General features: G+C 45.5%; 2 protein-coding genes across 5 annotated transcripts in view; both read left to right on the forward strand.

Annotated features, from left to right (window-relative positions):
• Nucleotides 1-978: 978 nt before the first annotated feature.
• Nucleotides 979-11,192, forward strand: FN3K (fructosamine 3 kinase). Of its 4 annotated transcripts, none has more exons than XM_038157413.1 (7): nucleotides 979-1,114; nucleotides 3,720-3,902; nucleotides 4,906-5,057; nucleotides 6,347-6,438; nucleotides 7,258-7,340; nucleotides 8,142-8,264; nucleotides 9,020-9,491. In XM_038157413.1, the coding sequence occupies exons 2-7, from the start codon at nucleotides 3,756-3,758 to the stop codon at nucleotides 9,356-9,358; spliced, it is 936 nt and encodes a 311-aa protein (XP_038013341.1). In that variant the 5' UTR covers nucleotides 979-1,114; nucleotides 3,720-3,755; the 3' UTR covers nucleotides 9,359-9,491. The 4 variants fall into 4 exon arrangements, with proteins under 4 accessions (XP_038013341.1, XP_038013340.1, XP_038013343.1 ...); XM_038157412.1 differs by having other exon boundaries at nucleotides 980-1,114; nucleotides 3,723-3,902; XM_038157415.1 differs by lacking the exon at nucleotides 3,720-3,902 and having other exon boundaries at nucleotides 980-1,114.
• Nucleotides 11,193-12,864: 1,672 nt separating this feature from the next.
• Nucleotides 12,865-19,672, forward strand: part of TBCD (tubulin folding cofactor D) — a 121,734-nt gene continuing 114,926 nt past the window's right edge. The window contains exons 1-6 of the mRNA XM_038156786.1: nucleotides 12,865-13,060; nucleotides 13,199-13,392; nucleotides 16,075-16,125; nucleotides 16,325-16,422; nucleotides 17,401-17,502; nucleotides 18,894-19,040. Of these exons, the coding sequence (XP_038012714.1) occupies nucleotides 13,215-13,392; nucleotides 16,075-16,125; nucleotides 16,325-16,422; nucleotides 17,401-17,502; nucleotides 18,894-19,040 (576 nt within the window). The 5' untranslated portion in view covers nucleotides 12,865-13,060; nucleotides 13,199-13,214. The remainder of the gene's footprint in view (nucleotides 13,061-13,198; nucleotides 13,393-16,074; nucleotides 16,126-16,324; nucleotides 16,423-17,400; nucleotides 17,503-18,893; nucleotides 19,041-19,672) is intronic.

A 19,672-nucleotide genomic window follows, 5' to 3' on the forward strand; every position in this document is an offset into this window, starting at 1 on the left:
TTCCCCATCCCCCTGTGCCTTCACCTCCTTTTGGGTGCTCGCTCTGTGCCTTCCGCTGATGTCGCGTCTGGGCTTTGTGACCAGCTCTGCCGGGAGGGGACCGCAGCTTTTCGGTGCACAACAGCTGAGTGCGGCCCCGGAGCTGCGCACCGACCAGCTGCTATCGTATTCTTTGGGTACTCATATATGCATATAAAATAGAATCATCACATTGCATCTTTATGAGATTTTGTTTCCTCAGGCAGCCAAGAGACCGGGTAATGTGAAATAAGAAACCCTTCTCTGCTTTTTTTAAAGCTTCTCCTGCCCGACTAGGGCCCCAGGCTTCACTTGATCCATGTGGGATTGCTGCAGGCGTTACCAGGAGCCAGGAGTGCTGCTCCAGCCTGTCCTTACCTTGTGTTTATCGTGGCTGGCAGGAGGAGCAGAGACTCTGGCCTTGGGGACGGACACACATCCGCGGAAATGCTCCCTCCAGCCAGGCATTCCTCCCGCATATCACAGAAAGAGACCAGGCTGCTGATTGAGGAGGCCAAGGGTATAATTTGGGAGAAATGAACCAACGTAGCCGTGGTGTGCACGGGCCAGAACCGCTCCTGCTACACCGGGACTGGGCGGGCACGTATTAAAGTCTGGGTGTCTCCGGTCCAGGTTTAGCCCGCGGAGCTGCAGGCAGCCCTGTCCGTGTCCGCGCTGGAGATGCAATTTCAACACGCCGGCCGCTCCACCGCAGCGTTTCCCGGAGCTGCCCGGCACACTCAGCCCTGCTGACCCGGGAACGGAGCCCACAGGAATTCCTTCCACCGCACGGGGGGTCGCGGGTTGGGCTTTCCCTGTGAGCAGAGTTCTTCTGATGGCACTTTTCTTTAAACTGAGGCACTGATTACTCCAGGTCCGGCACTGCTCTGGCACTTTCTTGGCCGGAATTTTTACACTCACGGAGGACGCCAGTGCTGATCCAGGAGGAACATCACAGACTCTTGGTGGTATCTCACGGCAGTGGGGACGCTGATAGGAAACTGGGATGAAGCTGCACCAGTTACTGAGGAGGAGGAGTGACACGATCCCTTCACACATGAAAGACTCGGTTTGAGTTATTCTTCCCACCTTTCAGGTAACAATTTTGTAGACAGATGTTGTATCAGAAGCCTTATATGACACTTAAAGGCTGAGTTCACATTCCTGGTATCTAATTCAGGTATATTGTTCTTCAAATTCTTCTAAAGGAAGATAAAGCCAACCCTCCCCAGTTAAAGAAAGAATTTCTAAAGAATCTAAAGAAACATTCAATTTATTCAGAAACATTCAATTTATTTATTCTTTTGAAATAGTGTTCTTCAAGTTGTGTTTCCCTTACCACAGTGTCTGTGGCATTTGTCTCCTAGAACTTTCTCATAGAGTGGTATGAAATTAATTTATTCTTACAGGAAAGTATGTAACCTACAAATTAATTCCCCAAAGTATTAAAAAACATACAAAACCATTTATCAAGTTAATTACATACACTAAACCTTGTTGTGCATGTGCATAATAATTATAGATCCATTTTTAGCTTAGTGAAGTTTGTTCTTAAAAATTACTGAGGGAACTTCACAAGGAATCCAAATGCACAATTGCAGCACTACAGAATTTATCCCACTATTGGTACAATTTAACAATCATAAATACATTGTTTAGTATATTTAATACATTTTATTGTATTTAACACATTTTAATTTTGTTTAATATATATTCATTGTGTTTAATGCATTTTAAGTACCTCTGCCTGAATATGTAGACCCATAACTCATTTTTATATTTTTAATCGTTTGCCAAAAATACCGGATTTTCTTTTCTTTTTATTAGTAATTCACAGATTTCATGGAATTAAGAGTTTAATCCAATGGTATTTATCCCCTGTATAAAACCACACAAAAGAGTGAAACCAATGGTGTTGTGCACATCAGAAACTAAAACACAGTATGAAAATCCAGCAGCAGAATGTCATGTCCTTTCAGTGGCATTGGATGTGTCATTCATCCCAAAGCACCATTTCTGTGGTGAGCAAGCTCTAAAATAATACTTCACGTTCTAATTTTTGTCAGTGTGGTACGTACATGGAGTGTGCGCTGCCATTAAACAGAAATCCGTGTGTTCGGGTCGGGGGGCCACGGGGCGCGTGTGCGGAGGGGAACAGTGTTAGACTCCTGTCACACCGGGAACTGGCCCTCATAACACCGGGAGCAGCCCCTCATAACACCGGGAACAGGCCCCCATTCCCGCGGGAACAGCTCCTCATAACAGCGGGAACAGCATCCCCTCACACCGGGAGCAGCCCCTCACTCATAACAGCGGGAACAGGCCCTCATTACACCGGGAACAGCTCCTCATAACACCGGGAACAGCATCCCTCACAGCAGGAACAGCCCCTCACTCATAACAGCGGGAGCAGCCCCTCATTACACCGGGAACAGCATCCCCTCACAGCGGGAGCAGCCCCTCATAACAGCGGGAACAGCATTCCCTCACAGCGGGAGCAGCCCCTCATAACAGGGGGAACAGGCCCCCATCCCGGCGGGAACAGCCCCTCGTAACACCGGGAACTGCCCCCCCCCCATCCCGGCGAGACCAGCATCTCCTCACAGCCGGAACAGCCGCCCCTCACACCGGGAGCAGCCCCTCTTCACACCGGGAGCAGCCCCCCATCACTGCAGTATCAGCTCCCCCTCCCACCAGAAGCAGCGCCTGTAACACCGGGAACTCCTGTTTCCATAACAGCGGGAACAGCCCCCGTCACACCGGGAGCAGCCTCCCCTCACTGCAGGAGCAGCCTTCCTTCACACCGGAACAGCTCTCCATCATTGCAGGAACAAGCTCCCCTCACACGGGGAGCAGCTCTTCATCACTGCAGGAACAAGCTCCCCTCACACCGGGAGCAGCCTCCCCTCATACTGGGAAAAGCTTCCCCTCACATCGGGAGCAGCCTCCCCTCACACTGGGAAAAGCTTCCCCTCACACCGGGAGCAGCCTCCCCTCACACTGGGAAAAGCTTCCCCTCACACCGGGAGCAGCCTCCCCTCACGCTGGGAAAAGCTTCCCCTCGCAGCGGGAGCAGCCTCCCCTCACACTGGGAAAAGCTTCCCCTCGCACCGGGAGCAGCCTCCCCTCACACCGGGCCCCGGGGGTGCCGCTCACCCCCGCTGTGCCCGCAGCCCTGCCGGGATCTCCCCGTCCCCACGGCACTGTCCCGCACCGGCAGGAAATTCCGCAGGGATCCCCGCCCGGCCGATTAGCGGATTTAATCACACCCCTTTGGGCTGAAGCTTTGGGTTTCACACCAAATGCCCCCGATGCAGCGCCTGTGGCCATTCCTGGGGCTGCCTTCAGCTTCCCTCTAGTGGATCGGCCTGAAGCCGCTCTTCCGCAGGCGATCCCGGAGCTTTAGAGAGGCTCCAAACTACAAATACCAGCAACGCCAGCACCGCTGAGAGGCCCCAGGACCCACCTCTCCTAGAATTAATCTCTCCAGTTTATTGTAGCAAATATTTATAAATAATTTTATTTTTCATATATAGCTATAAAAGCCCACGGCGAGCAAAGCATTTCGAAACATTCTCTCTAGCTGAGCTATTTTTTTAGCTGTGTCCTTTAAATTTTTTTTTCTGTGGTGGGTGGCCCTTCCTACCTCATCGCAGAGTGACAGTGGCAGAAGGACCCAGACCTTTAATCCTGTTTCGCAGCAGGTTTAGCAGAGCAGCGGCTGCAGCAGCCTGGAAATGACCATGGAGAAGATCCTGAAGGCAGAGCTGAACACCAACCTTCTGAAGGCTCTGGGGAGCTCTGGGGGAGGATGCATCAGCCAAGGGCAAACGTATGAGACAGACAGAGGACGGGTATTTGTGAAAATCAACCACAAACCTCAGGTCAATGCCAGCAGATCTTACGATTGCATAGAGATGGCTCTATAATTGCATAGAGATAGCTTTTTATTTTAAAAGCAGCTGATCATTAATAATACAGAATTATTTCAGTTCTGAGTTTTCTTTTTCAAGCTGTGTCTATTTAATGTCCAGAAGTAATGTAGCAGGTTTGGTTGGTGTGAAATGCAGTGTAATGCAATGTGAAACCCTCAAAAACAGGAGTGAGCTGTAATTCCTGTAAAAAGGAGGCCAAGCACAAAGCTGTTACTGTGGCACTCGGAGTTTGGAAAAGCCCAGAGCTGACTTTGCATTCACTGCATTCCTTTTCATGTTCCAGTTGGGAGGATTGATAATGGGAGGGCACAAACAGGGGCCAGTGCTGAAACTCACGTATTATCTTTAAAGCTACAGAAATTTCAAACATCCCCATTGCTTTTAGCATTTCTAAAAGTAAAACTCTTGCAGCTTCTCAAGCCAAACTCTTGACTTCTCTATTACTAAATGAATACTCAATTGCTTTTTCTAACACTACAGCGCATCAGAAATTGCTTTATCCATTTCAAAATCATCCTAAAGTGCTGTGAAAAACAGCACCTTTGCTTCAAAAATGCAGAGCACATGCTGAGTATTTGTGCTGTCATCTCCATCCAGTGGCCTGTGGGGAAAGAAGAACAAGTTGAAGGGCTCAATGTTACCTCATTCAGCAGTGGCCACATTATCCTCAGAGCTGCTGTTGCATCCAGGTAGTTTGGGGTCTTCATAAGCAGCTGGAAATCAGGGTGAAATGTGACATATCCTACAACCCTGGAATGAATTTTGGAAAAAAAAAAAGAAGTTTGAGTTAAGGTCCTTAAGTCTTCCTGTGTGGAATGAAGCATTGCTGCAGCTCTCTCCTTTTGTCAAGAGGAATTAACTCCTTGCCACTTTGTTAAAAGTCTGTTTTTTTCCAAAGTACTCATTGTAGACATGCATAGTTTAGCCCAAGGATATTCTTATTCCTTGACAGGCTAGAAAAATGTTTGAAGGGGAAATGGCAAGTTTGGAAGCCATTCAGAAAACCAATATCGTGAGAGTGCCTCAGCCCATCAAAGTGATTGACCTGCCTGGAGGAGGAGCCATGTTTGCCATGGAGTACCTCAAGATGAAGCACCTCAACAAGTATGTCCACGCATCTCTTTTTACTGTGTTTTGGGGCACATTTTTTTAAATTTCTACAGTCAGCCAGGAAATTTCATGAGCAGAGTTGCTTTATTCTCTCAGAGACAGAGCTTCTCTCTGTTGAGATCTGTTTTTCTCTGTGTACCTATTAATATATATATAAATATGTGTGTGTGTGTATGCATCTATACATGTATGTACACACTCCTTGTCCATATTTTACTTTTCCTGCACTAGAAATGGCTGTGACTGCTCATTTTTGTGCTGCTCCACATGTGCTGAGATGCTGCTGCGCTGCATTTAATCACAGCTGAGTTGGGCTCATCGTTCTCTCATGAGATTTTTCACTGGAGTTTCTTTTCCCAGCCCAACAGGTTTCTTTAACCTTACAGGCTGCTCAGCTCTTTGAAACCTCGGCTTCTCTCTGTAGAACCCTCCAGTATGATTTAAGCCATGATTAAGTTAAGATGATATGAATCTACATTTCATCTGTCAGCCAACCTAAACAGGGAACTCAGGAGTCACGTGCTGCTGAAAACAGATTTTCAGGAGCACTGCTGTGCTCCAGGCCTCCACATGGGAACAATGTCATTCCTATGGCTCTTCTGGCAGCTGCTTGTCCAACCCATCTATTTTATTTGGGACAATAATGGCAACTCCACAGCCTTCACAAAGAGGTTATTCTAATCCATCCCACTGTTCCTAGAAAGGATTTTCCAGTGTCTAACCTTAGTCCTTCTGGTTGCAATTTTAAATCCATCATTTTCCCCCCATTCTGGGAATTGAGAAGAAATTATTTTTCCATCCTTGAAACTCCTGTTAAGATACCTGTGGAATATTTAACTGGTTTTCAGTTGTCTAAAACTAAACTAGGCTGCCTAATGCTGGCCTCCAGCGTTAGGCAGCTTCTATTCAATCCCTGCCTAAGGCTTCTTTTCAGCTGTTCAGCTGATTTGGAAGGGTAAAGCCAACAGGAGATATCATGTTCTGTTCTCTGCTGATAGTGGGGCTGATAAGGAGGAGCACACCATCCTCCTCCCCCTCTGCTCCTGTTTTTACAACCTTGTGTTTTCTTTACCTTTCTTGCAAGAGCATTTAGTGGGTTTGTTGTATTATCTGTGTCTTCAGAGCTGTTGTCAAGTCATTTGCTCCCTGTTAGGTGCTTGTGAAATTGATTAAGGTTCTATGTTTGCCAAAAATAGCCTTGGTCATATTTAATTGAGGGTTTTTTTCCCTTATAATATTTGTTCACTTGTTTCAGTTTCATTTTGGTTTATTTGATCCTACAGATACTCTTCAAAGCTGGGAGAGCAGATAGCAGAGCTTCATCTTTATAACCAGAAACTTGGAGAGAAGCTGAGGACTGAGGGAAGCACGATTGGTAAAGCACTGATGTAATGTGCTAAACCAGAAGGGAAGCAATTCCTTTGGCTGTGGTGCAGCGTTGCTTTCAACTTTCCTAAGTCAAGCTGACAGTTTGGACTCTGCTTCACTGTCATGCACTCTCTTAAAATGTTCTTCAGCTTACAGAAATCCCTTTTTTTTGCTTGCTGTTGGTTTAGATAATTAACTTATTCCCTTGGTAAAGGCAGAATTAATCTCCCCTTTAAAGATGTTGGGGGTGACATTTTTGAACTCAAATAAGTAGCAAAATATTCAAAGATTGCTGCTCCTCAAAGCGAATTAAAGCATAAATAAAAAAAAAATCAGTTATATGAAGAATTATTTTTTGAGTTGGTACTGTCAAAATCTGAAGTGCCAGTCTGTATCTGTATTGTTCCCATCACTTCAGAGTGGACTGGGTCTGACTCTTAGTGGTGGACAAATCATAATCCATTATTTTTGAGTGAAGGGCCAATTACTGGCAGGTCCCAAATACTCTGTGAATCAAACCCAAGCTACATTTAATGGCAAGATGTCCAAGTGCCAGAAAAGCACATTGTGACTCTGCATTTGGGCTCCTTTCCTGAATGTCCAACTCCTTCATCCAAAGCAAACTCACTGGCTGTGGCTGACTATGCCTCCATTTCCATTCAGCATCTTCAAGTCCAAAAGATTTCTTTCCAGCTTTAGAAAGGGTTGTGACCATGAAATAAGTGTAACTTATGGCTTAAAGTTATTTTTCCTGTCTTAAGTTCTGTGTTTGCAAACTTGAGCATGTAAAGATCTCAAATCCCCTAATATTTATTTTGTTCTGTAGGGAAAGGAGCTGGTCACTCCGAGGCCCAGTTTGTGGATAAGTTTGGATTCCACACAGCCACTTGCTGTGGTTATATCCCACAGGTATGGTCTGTTCCACAGCTGGGAAAGCCAACAGGCACTTGTAGAGCTCTGTAAACTCCTCATAGCTGAGCTTGCTCATCTGTCTGCAGCTTTCTGACCACAGCTTTGCTTCCCCTGTTCCATCCCTGTTCCCTGCTACTGTCTGTGCACGTGGCCAGCAGGCACGGTGGGCTGAGCAAGGATTTGGAATGAAGTGGTGGTTCTTCAGCTTGGTGATATTTCAAAAAATCAGTGTCCCTTCACATACCATATCTTGGTTTTATTAACCCCTACTATGTGGATCTTGGAGAGCCTCATCATGTAACAACACATGAGACATTGGAAAGGGCTCTTGGAGAGAATTTCACCATTTTCTGGCTCTGCACGTGTCAGGATTTCATTCTACAACAACTGAATGAACCTTCAGTATCTCAAACTCTTTGCTAAGTACAGCTTTTCACCAAATTGGAAATGTGTTACCTGGTAAAAATTAATTTATACTTCTACATTTCCAGAAAGATTTGAAACAGGACATTGGACAACTGAAATGATCTCACCAGAAACTCTCCCTCTAAAATTCATTTTAAAAATGGGAATGAATGAAAATAGCCAGAATCTCAACTTACATTAAAGAGAGCCCCACCAAAGTGTGGTGGGGAGCAGCACTCCCAAAACAAACCATCTGATGTCTCTGTGCATGGGTGACACTGACATTGTCCAGGCATTGTGCCAGCACTCAGTGTTTTAACTGGATCTCTCTTATTGCCACTGAATGAATGTGTGTTAAAATGGTGTGTGACCAACCTGTGCTGTATTTTCCAGGTGAATGAGTGGCAGAGTGACTGGCCATCCTTCTTCATCCGTCACCGACTCCAGGCTCAGCTGGATTTGATTGAAAAGGATTATGGAGACAGAGAAGCCAGAGAACTCTGGTCACAGCTAAAAGTATGAACCGTGTTTTAAATCTGTTTTCTAGAATTTCAGAGAATGTGTATCAGTGGGATTGTAAAGGTGTTTTGTAAGGGATTTACCCAGCTTGGAATGAAGAGCAGGGCCTGGATGAGCTTCACAGTGGCTCCAGCAACACTGTCAGCTGAACAGAGTTCCTGTTACTCTTTTAATTTTATAGATAATGGAAAAAAACCTCTGTAATTCAGCATTTATTTCTGAGAATCCAGCTAGTAATAATAATAATATGGTAAATCCTAAGAGCCTGGGGTTATGAAGTGGGTGAATTTCTGCTGCCTGGACAGATTTGTATTTCACCTGGCTCAGGCTGAGGCTGGTTCAGGCCATCTTCCATGCAGCACTCAGGGAACACAGGGATGTTCCCCCTCTCTTCTGTTCATTGGTCCAGATGCTCACTGCAGTCCTTTTTGCCATTGCAACTCTTTAGTTTAAATGAAATGATTTTATATTTCTCGTGACAGCCAACAGTATCCATGTCTAGAAACAATCCATCAGTACCAGGAGTTGATACCAGACTGTGAATTAAATGCTTTGCTGAGCTCTGTCAAGAACAATCCAGAATATTTATCACTGGCTTGTTCTTGTTGCCATCAATGTCCAAAGCACTCCATGAGGGCTGAACACAGGCAGCATTTGGCCAGTTCAGGCTCTAACATGCTATAGTACTTTATTTTATTTCTTATTTTCTTCAAAACTCTTTAATTGTTGCGTGTCTGTTTATGCTTTTTCAGCCAAAGATTCCTGAAATGTTCTGTGATGTGGAAATTGTTCCTGCTCTCCTGCACGGGGACCTGTGGGCAGGGAATGTGGCTGAGGACGACTCCGGGCCAATTATATTTGACCCTGCCTGCTTCTATGGCCATTCAGAATTTGAGCTGGCCATTGCTGGAATGTTTGGGGGGTTCAGCAGCTCTTTTTTCTCTGCCTATCACAGTAAAATACCCAAAGCTCCAGGATTTGAGAAACGGAACAAGTTGTATCAGCTCTTTAATTACATCAACCACTGGAACCATTTTGGGACAGGGTACAGGGGCTCTACCCTAAACATGATGAGGAAACTTCTGAAGTAACAGGGTGCATTTGAGAAATTCTGACACAGTCCCCAGGAATGAGCAGCCCCTGCTCATCCCAAGTAGCACAAACTCAGAATTGATGGTAAAACACCTGATAGGGGGGAGATTTCATGCACTTTGAGCCTCACTAAGAGCAATTGTGTAATCTTTAACTCGGGCACTAGTTTCCCTGCACAGATCCCAACCTGCTGCACTGTTTGCCAAGGCTCCAGTGGCCTGGAAAGCAGCACGACAGTCATCCTGCCCTTGCTCTCTCACCCCCGTGCTGTGCTCCCACAGCTGCATCTTCCCAGTCCTGCTGCAGCAGCAGTTTGTTCTGCAGAGCTGCAGCTGTGGGACAGTGCTGGAAGCAAGTTCTTGTGTCTGCCCTTGTTAGTTCTGGTTTAGTTTTCTGTCTGTTCCCAGCCCTTCCCCTATGAATATTTCCATGGTCTTCTGTTTCCCTTTCCTTTCCTTTTGCCTGTCAAATGTCCTAATCCAAAATTTCAGTCAGATTCTGTGAATCTGAAAACATTCTCTTTTTATTTTTATGAGCAGACAAGGCCCTTTGGCTGCATTTGGCAAACAGATGTAATTAATAATATTCCTAATATTTATTTTAATTTAATGTAATTCACTCACATTTATTTTTTCCTTGCTAGGAGAGCTGAAATTCCAGTGGTATTTTCTGGAAGGATCTCTAGATCCTTGGTAATTAACTGTACAGAAGTAGGTTGTTACCACTCAAAGTTGATAATAGCATTTCATCAGATGTAATTCATAATATTTCTAATATTTATTTTAATGTAATTTACTCACATTTGTTTTTTCCTTGCTAGGAGAGCTGAAATTCCAGTGGTATTTTCTGGAAGGATGTCTAGCTCCTTGGTAATTAACTGTACAGTCAGAAGTAGGTTGTTACCACTCAAACTTGATGACAGCATTTCATCATTTTAGTGGGATATTTCAGTGTGTTGTACTACGATAGTAATATATTTAAATAACTTTGTACAAAGACAGCAAAGTGTGGGAGGGAGGCTCCGTGGCTGGGTGAGAAGCAGCACCTGTGGCTGCTGGGTTGGCTGGTGCTTGATATATCTTCAGTTTTAGAAAATGAGTGCAGTGGGCAAAGCTGGTCTGTTGTGCCACCGCTGGGTTATGGAAGGAACAGTGCCAGTTCTCATGGGTTTGTAAGGCTTTTACTGTTCCTTACTGCTTTATTTTTACAGAAAACACAGGCAGTGGAATTTGGGGAGAAAAGGTGTTCAGCAAAGACACTGGTGCACAAACTGAGCTAGAATACATGAGTGACTCTGGGGGGTTTTATTGGAAGAAATTGCAAGGAGAATTAAAGTGAGTGCAGCCCCACAAATATGAATTAGAAGATTTGGGTAAGAATGACCTGAGTATTCAGACTTCAGATGGTTGGCATGACTAGTACTAAAATATTATATTCAAAATTGCTGAGATATATTTAGAATTTTCTCAACTTGAAATGGTTGTGCTATAAAGATTTAATTAAGTTTAAAATTTGATGTTGTAATTGGTTTAAAACAACGCACTTTGCTTTCTGTAAATATGATACAAATAGTGAAAAATTGTTGCTTCCTTTGAATCAGGGGAATCTGTCATGGTTGGTTATAAAACTTAACAGGACTAAAAGAGTGGGAAAGTGGAATAGTGGGGTTAGAGCACAGCTGGGATTGTAGCCGGTGGCTGGAAGATCCAGGTCTGAGCAGAGAGCAAAGTGCACGTGCACTGGTGTTGATGGATGTGAACAAACCAACCTGTATCACACTGGCAACTACTTGTGAACTCAAACTACTCAAATAAAACACTTGCCTTGCAGAAACCCGGTGTTTGGTGTGCACGTGGTTTGTGGCTGGGGTGTGATGGAATGAGTTTGAGCCTGAAAATAAAATATTTGAGTGTGGATGGAGCTGCTGGATAGCAGGAAAGAGCAGCTGACCTGTTGTGACATCCTTGGATTTCCTGTAGAATCAGTGGGATGTGGTGGTTTTAGGGGAGTTAGGACTTGGTGAAGGGAAGGAGAGATCTTGATTTTATTTTAGAAGGTTGGTTTATTATATTATGATATATATTAAATTTAAACAGACCACACTATAACTATACTACAAAGAACAGAGAGAAAGATTCATCAGAAGGCAAGACAGGAATAGAAAGGAATGAATAACAAAGTTCTGTGACTCCAGAGAGTCCAAGAGCTGCTGTCCTCTTGAATGGTCAGCAAGCAGAAACATCCCACACTGAGCAATGGAGGAAGCACCTGCTGCATTCCACAGCAGCAGATCACAAATTGTTTACACTTGAAGCTGAGGCCCTTCAGCTTCTCAGGAGAAGAAACTCCTAGCAAAGGGATTTTCACAAAATATCACAACTGCATCCGTGGGGCTGCAGGTGCAGCTGTCAGGGTTGCAGTGCTGTTTCCAGAGCTGGGTGAGGTTTGGGTGGTGTGTTGTGATATTGACCATGCAATGCAGTGCTCTGCTGTGGGTCGGGTAAGGATGGAGGTCACGGGTAACAGCACCATCCAGCTGTCTCCACACACCTCGAGTGCTTGTCCCCGTCCTTGTCCTTTGCCCCTGGGGTCCCCCTGCCCAGATTCCCATCCCTGTTCCCACCTGAGGGTCCCTCAGTTCATCCTCACCCAGTGCTTGGGTGCCCATGTCTGTGTCCCCATCCTCGTCCCATCCCCAGGACCCCACAGCTGGTGTCCCCAGGGAGGATGTCCCCATCTCCAGCCTAGATGTTCCCATCCCTGGTGGGTGTCCCTGGGGTTGTGTCCCCATCCTCATTAGGTCTTGTTTCCACTGGGTGTCTCTCAGCTAGATGTCCCCATCCCCAGTAGGTGTTCCAGTCTCTGGTGGGTGTCCCCAGGGTGGGTGGTCCCCAAGCTGGATGTCCTCACCCCCAGTAAGTGTTTCTGCCCCAAGGTTGGGTGTCTCCAGGGTGGGTGTCTCCAGGGTGGGTGTCCATCCCGGGTGGGTGTCCCCAAGCTGGATGTCCCAATCCCCAGTAGGTGTTTCTGGCCCCAGGGTGGTGTCTCCAGGGTGGGTGTCCCCAGGGTGGGTGTCTCCAGAGTGGGTGTCCATCCCGGGTGGGTGTCCCCAAGCTGGATGTCCCAATCCCTAGCAGGTGTTCCTGTCCCCAGGGTGGTGTCCCCAGGGTGGGTGTCTCCAGAGTGGGTGTCCATCCCGGGTGGGTGTCCCCAAGCTGGATGTCCCAATCCCCAGCAGGTGTTCCTGTCCCCAGGGTGGTGTCCCCAGGGTGCGTGTCCGTCCCCGGTGGGTGTCCCCAAGCTGGATGTCCCAATCCCCAGCAGGTGTTCCTGTCTCCAGGGTGGTGTCTCCAGGGTGGGTGTCCATCCCGGGTGGGTGTCCCCAAACTGGATGTCCCCATCTCCGGTCTGTGTCCCCAGGGCGTGTCCCCCCATCTCTCCCCGCCCCGCGGAGGGGCCGGGCCCGCGCTCGGCGGCGCCGCCGCCTTTGGTCCCTCCTGGCGGCCCGTAGCCGGGCGGCGGCGGCGGCGCGGGGCGGGCCCGGGGCGGCGGCGGCGCTCGTCCCGCGTGGGCGCTGCCCGCGGCTATCGCTGCTCCCCGCTTGTCGCTCGTCCCGGGTATCGCTTGTCCCGGGTGGTCGCACCGGAGGGGCGAGGCCGGCAGCTCCGGGAGCCCGCGCCGCGGGCCGGCGGCGGAGGCCGGTAGGGCCGGGCGGGGCCGCGGGAGGGGCCGCGGGAGGGGCGCGGCGGCCGCATGGCGGGGCCGTGAGGGGCGGCGGGACCGGCCCTGCCCGCGCCCCGAGCGGCGGCGGCGCTGACCCTTCCTTCTGTCGCTGCCAGCGCCCGGCCCGCCGCGATGGACGGAGCGGGGCGGGAGGCGGAGGAGGGCGAGGAGCGGGAGCCGGCTGCCATCAGCGCCAGGAACATCCTGGACAGCTTCACCGAGAGCCGCGAGGTCGCGGAGCTCATCGGGAACCTGCGGGAGGTCTTCGGGGAGCTGGTGACGAGGGAAATGGCCGTGGAACGGTTCATAGGTAAGCACGGCAGCCAAAGGGAGTGGTCCTGCTACGGCATGATACGAACATTTTATTCCGTATGATTCATTTTGTTATTGCTGAATACCAAAAAGGGAGCGAACCGCTAGTTTTTGGGTCAGGGATAGTGCTGGAACTTTATCAACAGGTAATTCAGATGTGGTTTTTGGCTCATTTTGTTTTTCATATAGATATTCTTTTATTACATGGTATGTAACTACTGTAAATAAAAACTTAGGTCTTAGATTCCAGAAATCTGAATTCTGACTTGTGCTGGGCCTTCGGCTCCCTGTTCAAATTCAGGCCATAATTTAGTTAAAAGTTTGTATGTCTGTCAAATAAAGCAACTCTGCTTCTCATCAAAACACACCCTTTTTGTGTTTTAAAGTGTCAGTTTCCTATTTGCCTTTTCGTTGCACGGGAAATGAGAAGAGTGGCTGAATCCATACAGATCATGTTGGTTTTTTCAAGTGGAGGTAACTTGGTTTGACTTGTGTGCCACCTCAGGAAAGCTGTCCTGTCCCTCAGCTGAATGTGGCAGGGCCACAGTGAGGTGCCTGTAGCAGTGTCCTGGGTGACCAGCCTGTTTCAAGGCACATCTGTGTGTTGGGTCAATATTCTGATGAGGGGATTTGCAAAAGTTCTGTCACTGCTTCATGTATTTGGAAACTGAATTTAGCAGAGTGGCATTTTGCAAGGGTTTTTGTGAAGGATGGAGAAATTGCAAAACTCACAGTCAAAATATTGACCCAGCTGCTTTGTTTTTGACAGCAAGAAATGAGGTGGGCAAACAATAAAGCAGAACCCCCCAGATTTGGAGATCTGACCCTGCAGAAGTTTCTCAGTAGCATTATTGTGGTTGGCTGAGCTGACTGTTCCATCTAAATGATGGACATGAAACTGCTCAGACAGAAAGAACTCTCATTGCTGAGCTTGTTCAGCATCACAGAGGAAATGTCAGATGTCAGTGGAACAGGAAAAGCCATTGCTGGAAAAAAATCACCTTGCTGTGCCTCTCTGTCACATCATGTGGAGTGTTTCTTTGCATTTAAATTCTATTTATGAGCTTTCTGCCTGTGTATCGTTGCCCAGTAAATACAGGTTCAATGTACTTAAAAAAGGTGTTGTGGATCAGTGTTGGGTTATAATATTTCCTGTGCTCAGGTGTCATTGATCCTTCTGGGACAAAATGTCCCAAACCTGCCAAGAGGCTGAGTGTGTGGGTTAGAGCTGACACTTGGGGAATGGCTTTTATCTGGGAGCAGGGAATGCAGTGATCACCTCTTCCTGAGGGTTTCCATGAAAGTTTCCAAAGCATTCAGAAAAACTCATGATGCTCATTTTGTCATGAATCGTTAGAAAGATAAGTTTGAGAAATCTGCAACTACAGTTTTGTAGGAAAAGACAGGAAGATCTTTCTGAAATAATAGTTTTGGAGCATCTGGTTTAGGTTCATTCTTGTCAGCTTTTATATTTTAGGTTTTATTTTACCTTTGCCAGGCTGTGACCTGGGAAAAGAAATTGCTCCTCAATTCCACTTCTGCTGGAAAGCTGTTGCTTTGGTGTTGGAATCTGTGTCCACTGGTTCTGCTGTTTGTGTGCAGCATGAATTCAGGTGGGATGATTTAGGAGCTCAAGTTTTCCTCTGGTGTTCTGGTGTCCCCGTGGAATTGCACAGGGATGCTGCTGGGTGCTCTGAAAGTGGTGGTGCAGTGTCATCCACTGGTCAGCTGCAGCACTGTTGGCTTTGAGTCATGTCTTCAGTGTAGGTGTTGATGTGTCAAGCAGAGAAAAAGGACACAGAGCAAAGCTGTTTGTGAGAGAAACAAATACAGGAAAGGGGAGGTTAAGGAGGTTTTACTTTTCTAATTCAAAAGCTGTTTTCTGAACAAATAGCTAAAATGAGCCAGGCAATCTCCAGTGCCACGCTGGATCAGTTAATGATCTTCTTGGGAATCCAGCTTTCATTTCTGTAGCTGCTCTTTGTTGATTCTGGGTTTAAATTGAAAAGCTTTTGTGTCTGAAAGCTCTGGAAAGTTGTTCTTTTTTTTTTTTTTTTCAATACTCAATTTTGATTTCTCCCTTCTTGAGTCAATATCCAAAAAGAAGAGACTGTGTCACTGGCAGCAAAATAGAGTAAGGGATGTGAGCAGTTTTGAGGAGCACAGTGGTAAGAGCTGCAGTTTGTTTGTTGAGGTTAAAATTTGTTAAGGATTCTTTGTTATTTGCTGAATAATTCCCTGTATTCTATTTCAAAATAAGAAACCAGCTCTGAGGATAGTGAGGAGCACCCTCATTGCAGATTGTTACTTGTGGGAGGTTTGGCCAGGGAGGTTGGAGAGACTCCTGGGGGTGGAGTGGAGGTAAACGAGTGCAGTGTGAGGGGCCAGCCTGTGCTTGTACTGTTACTTGGAGCTGTAAACTGCTCTGTGTTGGAAGGGACCTTAAAGACCATCTCATGCCACCCTCCCTGCCATGGGCAGGGACTCCTTCCACTGTCCAGGCTGCTCCAAGCTCCATCCACTCGATGCTTTTCTAACTTTGTGACCTTGCTTACAGGTGCTGGCAGCTCAGGGATGCAGGAATCTTACGCTAAAACTGTTCAGAATCAGAGGGCATCTCACAGTTAAGGCTCTGGAAGAGCCTTGGAGTAGTTTATTGCAGATATCTTTTCATTTTCAGGTATCATGGACAAGTACCAGGAGCAGCCTCACCTTTTGGATCGCCACTTAGGTAAGAATGTCAGCCTTCAATAATTTTTGTGTCTATACTTAAAAATCTGTTGTTCTGGAAAATTTGGGTTTGCATTGCAAGATTGCTGTGGCTGATAGCATTTCCACTTTATAATTGTTGTCTCCCTCTGTTCTATCAGAAGTACAGGAAACTCTGTGACCTGCATGTAACCTCACTGGTTTTTCTCTCCTTTCACTAGAGGGGATGATGAATTCTTTGTTGGAGATAGTATGGGACAGTGGATCTCCTCCCCCACTAGTTCACCTGGCTTTTAGATTTCTCTACATCATTACAAAGGTAAAAAAAAAATCCTAAATGTAATGTTCTTTAAGTGAAATTTGTAAGTTACAAATATTTTCTTTGTTATTTTCAAAAATATTAAAGTAAGTGTTGAATGTGATTAAATATTTTAAACAGTGCTGTGAAAGATTAGTTCTCTTGTTTATCATTTTCATGATAGCTTATGTTATTTAATGATCCAGATTAGTAAAAATCCAGGTCTGAATGCAAAAGAAATTGCAGACATGGAGATACTGAGTAAAACATGAGTTATAACTTTGAAAAGTAAAGTGTGATGAGATACTGAATGATAAAACATGAGTTATAACATTGAAAAGTAAAGTGTGCTGAGATACTGAGTGATAAAACATGAGTTATAACATTGAAGAGTAAAGTGTGCTGAGATACTGAGTGATAAAACATGAGTTATAACATTGAAAAGTAAAGTGTGATGAGATACTGAATGATAAAACATGAGTTATAACATTGAAAAGTAAAGTGTGATGAGATACTGAATGATAAAACATGAGTTATAACATTGAAAAGTAAAGTGTGCTGAACATTTAGATGGATGGGGAATTTACATTTGAGCACGAGAAAATATTTTTGGGCTGTAAGGGCTGAGCCCTGGAGCAGGTGGCTCAGAGAGGTGGTGGGGTCTCCATCCCTGGGAAACTGGACACCCCATGGTCCTGGGCACCCTGCTGGGTGACCCTGCTTTACCAGGAGGGTAGGACTGGACAATCTCCAGATGTCCCTTGTCTTAAAGTTAATTATTATTTCATGAATTCTTAATAACTTTGTAAAAACACAAAAGTTATATATCACAATAAAACACAAAGTTAAATATCACAAGGTCTTTAAGACTTTGGTTGCAGGCTTACTCTGCTTATGACATGAGGATCCTGATCCAGAAATTCCTCCAAGGCTCTTTCCTTTCCCCTCAGTACGTGCTGGTGCTGGAGGGGGTCTGAATTCTGGAACTTTCTGCTGTAGGTGAGAGGCTACAAACGTTTCCTGCCCCTGTTCCCTCACGAAGTCCGGGACCTGCAGCCTGTTTTGGATATGCTTGCGAAGCAGAACCCGAGAGACCCTGAGGTCAGCACTTGCTGTATTTTTGTTCAACTTTTATGTCTCCAGTGGAAAAAGCTGAAGGAAAAAATTGGGAAAAAGTAGATAAAGCAGTGACAGACCCTGTCTGGTGTTAACACCTGGATTTGGTGTGAAAGCCATCTTCTTGTCACAGGAGGAATATCCTCCCCAAAGAGAGATTTTTGGTTTTCTTCCATGGCATTTGTTCCAAGGATTTAGAAGCAGTGGTAGTAGGTGTGCAAGTAGAATCTTTAAGCACTCATGCAAGGAACACATTGATTGTAACAAGAGTAAGAAGGAGGGCAGTGAAAGTGAGTGGCTGAAAAATCATCCTGTCTGACTCCAGGATACTGTAATTTATATTCTTATATTTTTAAATAAGGAAAAAGAAGAACCCCAGAGAGCTGCTTAAGCTAGATGAATTTTAAGAGAGATCATTATCAATTATAAGTAACAAAAATAATGAATTTGAAGACAATAATTGTATTGCTGCTCTCGATGAAAGCTTTTTTTCATAACCATCAATTCTGATGCTTTGCTGCTGTAGATGTACAGCTTTAAAGCTTGAAAAACTTCCTTCTTTCTTCAGAAGTTGTTTCAGTAAACCCATGAAAGCAACACATAAGAAATTAAGGAGAAAAACATACTTCTGTTATATTTGTGAGTGGGAAGGGAGGCCGGAAAAAACAGGGAAACGGGAAGATGCAGTTTTCCTTTGGGAAGGAAACAAGGTTGCAAAGATTTCTGATGGAGGGAGGGTCCATTAATTTTGTTACAGTTTTGCTGTTTGGGATCCCTTGTAGTTCTGTCTCCTCTGGAGTTTCAGGGCACTCACATTGGCAGTTTTCTCTTGCTCATCTTTGAAAAAGTTCCTTGGAGCCAGGGGTACTTTGTGCTCTTGGGACTTTATGTTGCAGAATACAGAAAATGAAGTAAAAAATCTTTGTTTTGCCATTCCTGTCGCCTCATTTCTCTTCACAGAGAAAAGCAAGGCACAGTTCTTCCCAGGAATATTTCTGGGTTTCACATTCTCTGAACAACAAAGAAAAAAAAAACAACAATTCTTATCTCATTTGCTGTGCCTGTATTTGTTCACAAGTAAAATACATTGTAAAAGATTGTTTACCTGAAGAAAATTAATAATTGAATTCTAGTGTGAGTGTTTTAATTCACTGACCAGGTAAACCCAGGTGTGTGTTGGGACTGTCAGCTGACAGTCACAAAATTCTGTGCAGTTGAGTGCTTGGCAGATTCAGTTTAGATGCAATATAATGTAATACAGTATAGAATAATATAGTGTAATAAAGTAATTCATTAGCCTTCTGATAAAATAAAATCCTCCTCACCATCCCTCTCCTTTGTCGGGGCAAAAATATCTACTGTACATCCCTTTGCAGACTTGGGAAACTCGCTACATGCTCCTGTTGTGGCTGTCCATGATCTGCCTGATCCCTTTTGATCTGGCCCGTTTTGATGGAAACCTCGTGTCCCTGGAAGGGCAGGCTCGGCAGCCAACCATGGATCGCATCCTGGACATAGCCAAGGTGAGGAGAGCACATCCTGAATGCTTTCACACCTGGGGTATTTGGGCTCAGTCATTCAGTATGTGATAAATATTAATGTGTTCTGTATATTCACATCCTGGACATAGCCAAGGTGAGGAGAGCACATCCTGAATGCTTTCACACCTGGGGTATTTGGGCTCAGTCATTCAGTATGTGATTAATATATTCTGTATATTCACATCCTGGAGATAGCCAAGGTGAGGAGAGCTCGTCCTGAATGCTTTCACACCTGGGGTATTTGGCTCAATCATTCACTATTTGATAAGCATTAATATATTCTGTATATTCACATCCTGGAGATAGCCAAGGTGAGGAGAACACGTCCTGAATGCTTTCAGACCTGGCATGTTTGGCTCAATCATCCACTATTTGATAAGCATGAATATATTCTGTATATTCACATTCTGGACATAGCCAAGGTGAGGAGAGCACATCCTGAATGCTTTCACACCTGGGGTATTTGGGCTCAGTCATTCAGTATGTGATTAATATATTCTGTATATTCACATTCTGGAGATAGCCAAGGTGAGGAGAGCTCGTCCTGAATGCTTTCAGACCTGGGGTATTTGGCTCAATCATCCACTATTTGATAAGCATTAATATATTCTGTA

Source organism: Motacilla alba, chromosome 18 (assembly GCF_015832195.1).
Source record: "Motacilla alba alba isolate MOTALB_02 chromosome 18, Motacilla_alba_V1.0_pri, whole genome shotgun sequence".
In the NCBI taxonomy this organism is placed as follows: domain Eukaryota; kingdom Metazoa; phylum Chordata; class Aves; order Passeriformes; family Motacillidae; genus Motacilla; species Motacilla alba.

Coding starts and splice junctions, on each gene's coding strand:
- FN3K (XM_038157413.1), top strand. CDS start 3,756: ATGACCATGGAGAAGATCCTGAAGGCAGAGCTGAACACCAACCTTCTG. Junction 5,058..6,346: donor AAGATGAAGCACCTCAACAA/GTATGTCCACGC, acceptor TTGATCCTACAG/ATACTCTTCAAAGCTGGGAG. Junction 7,341..8,141: donor GCTGTGGTTATATCCCACAG/GTATGGTCTGTT, acceptor TGTATTTTCCAG/GTGAATGAGTGGCAGAGTGA.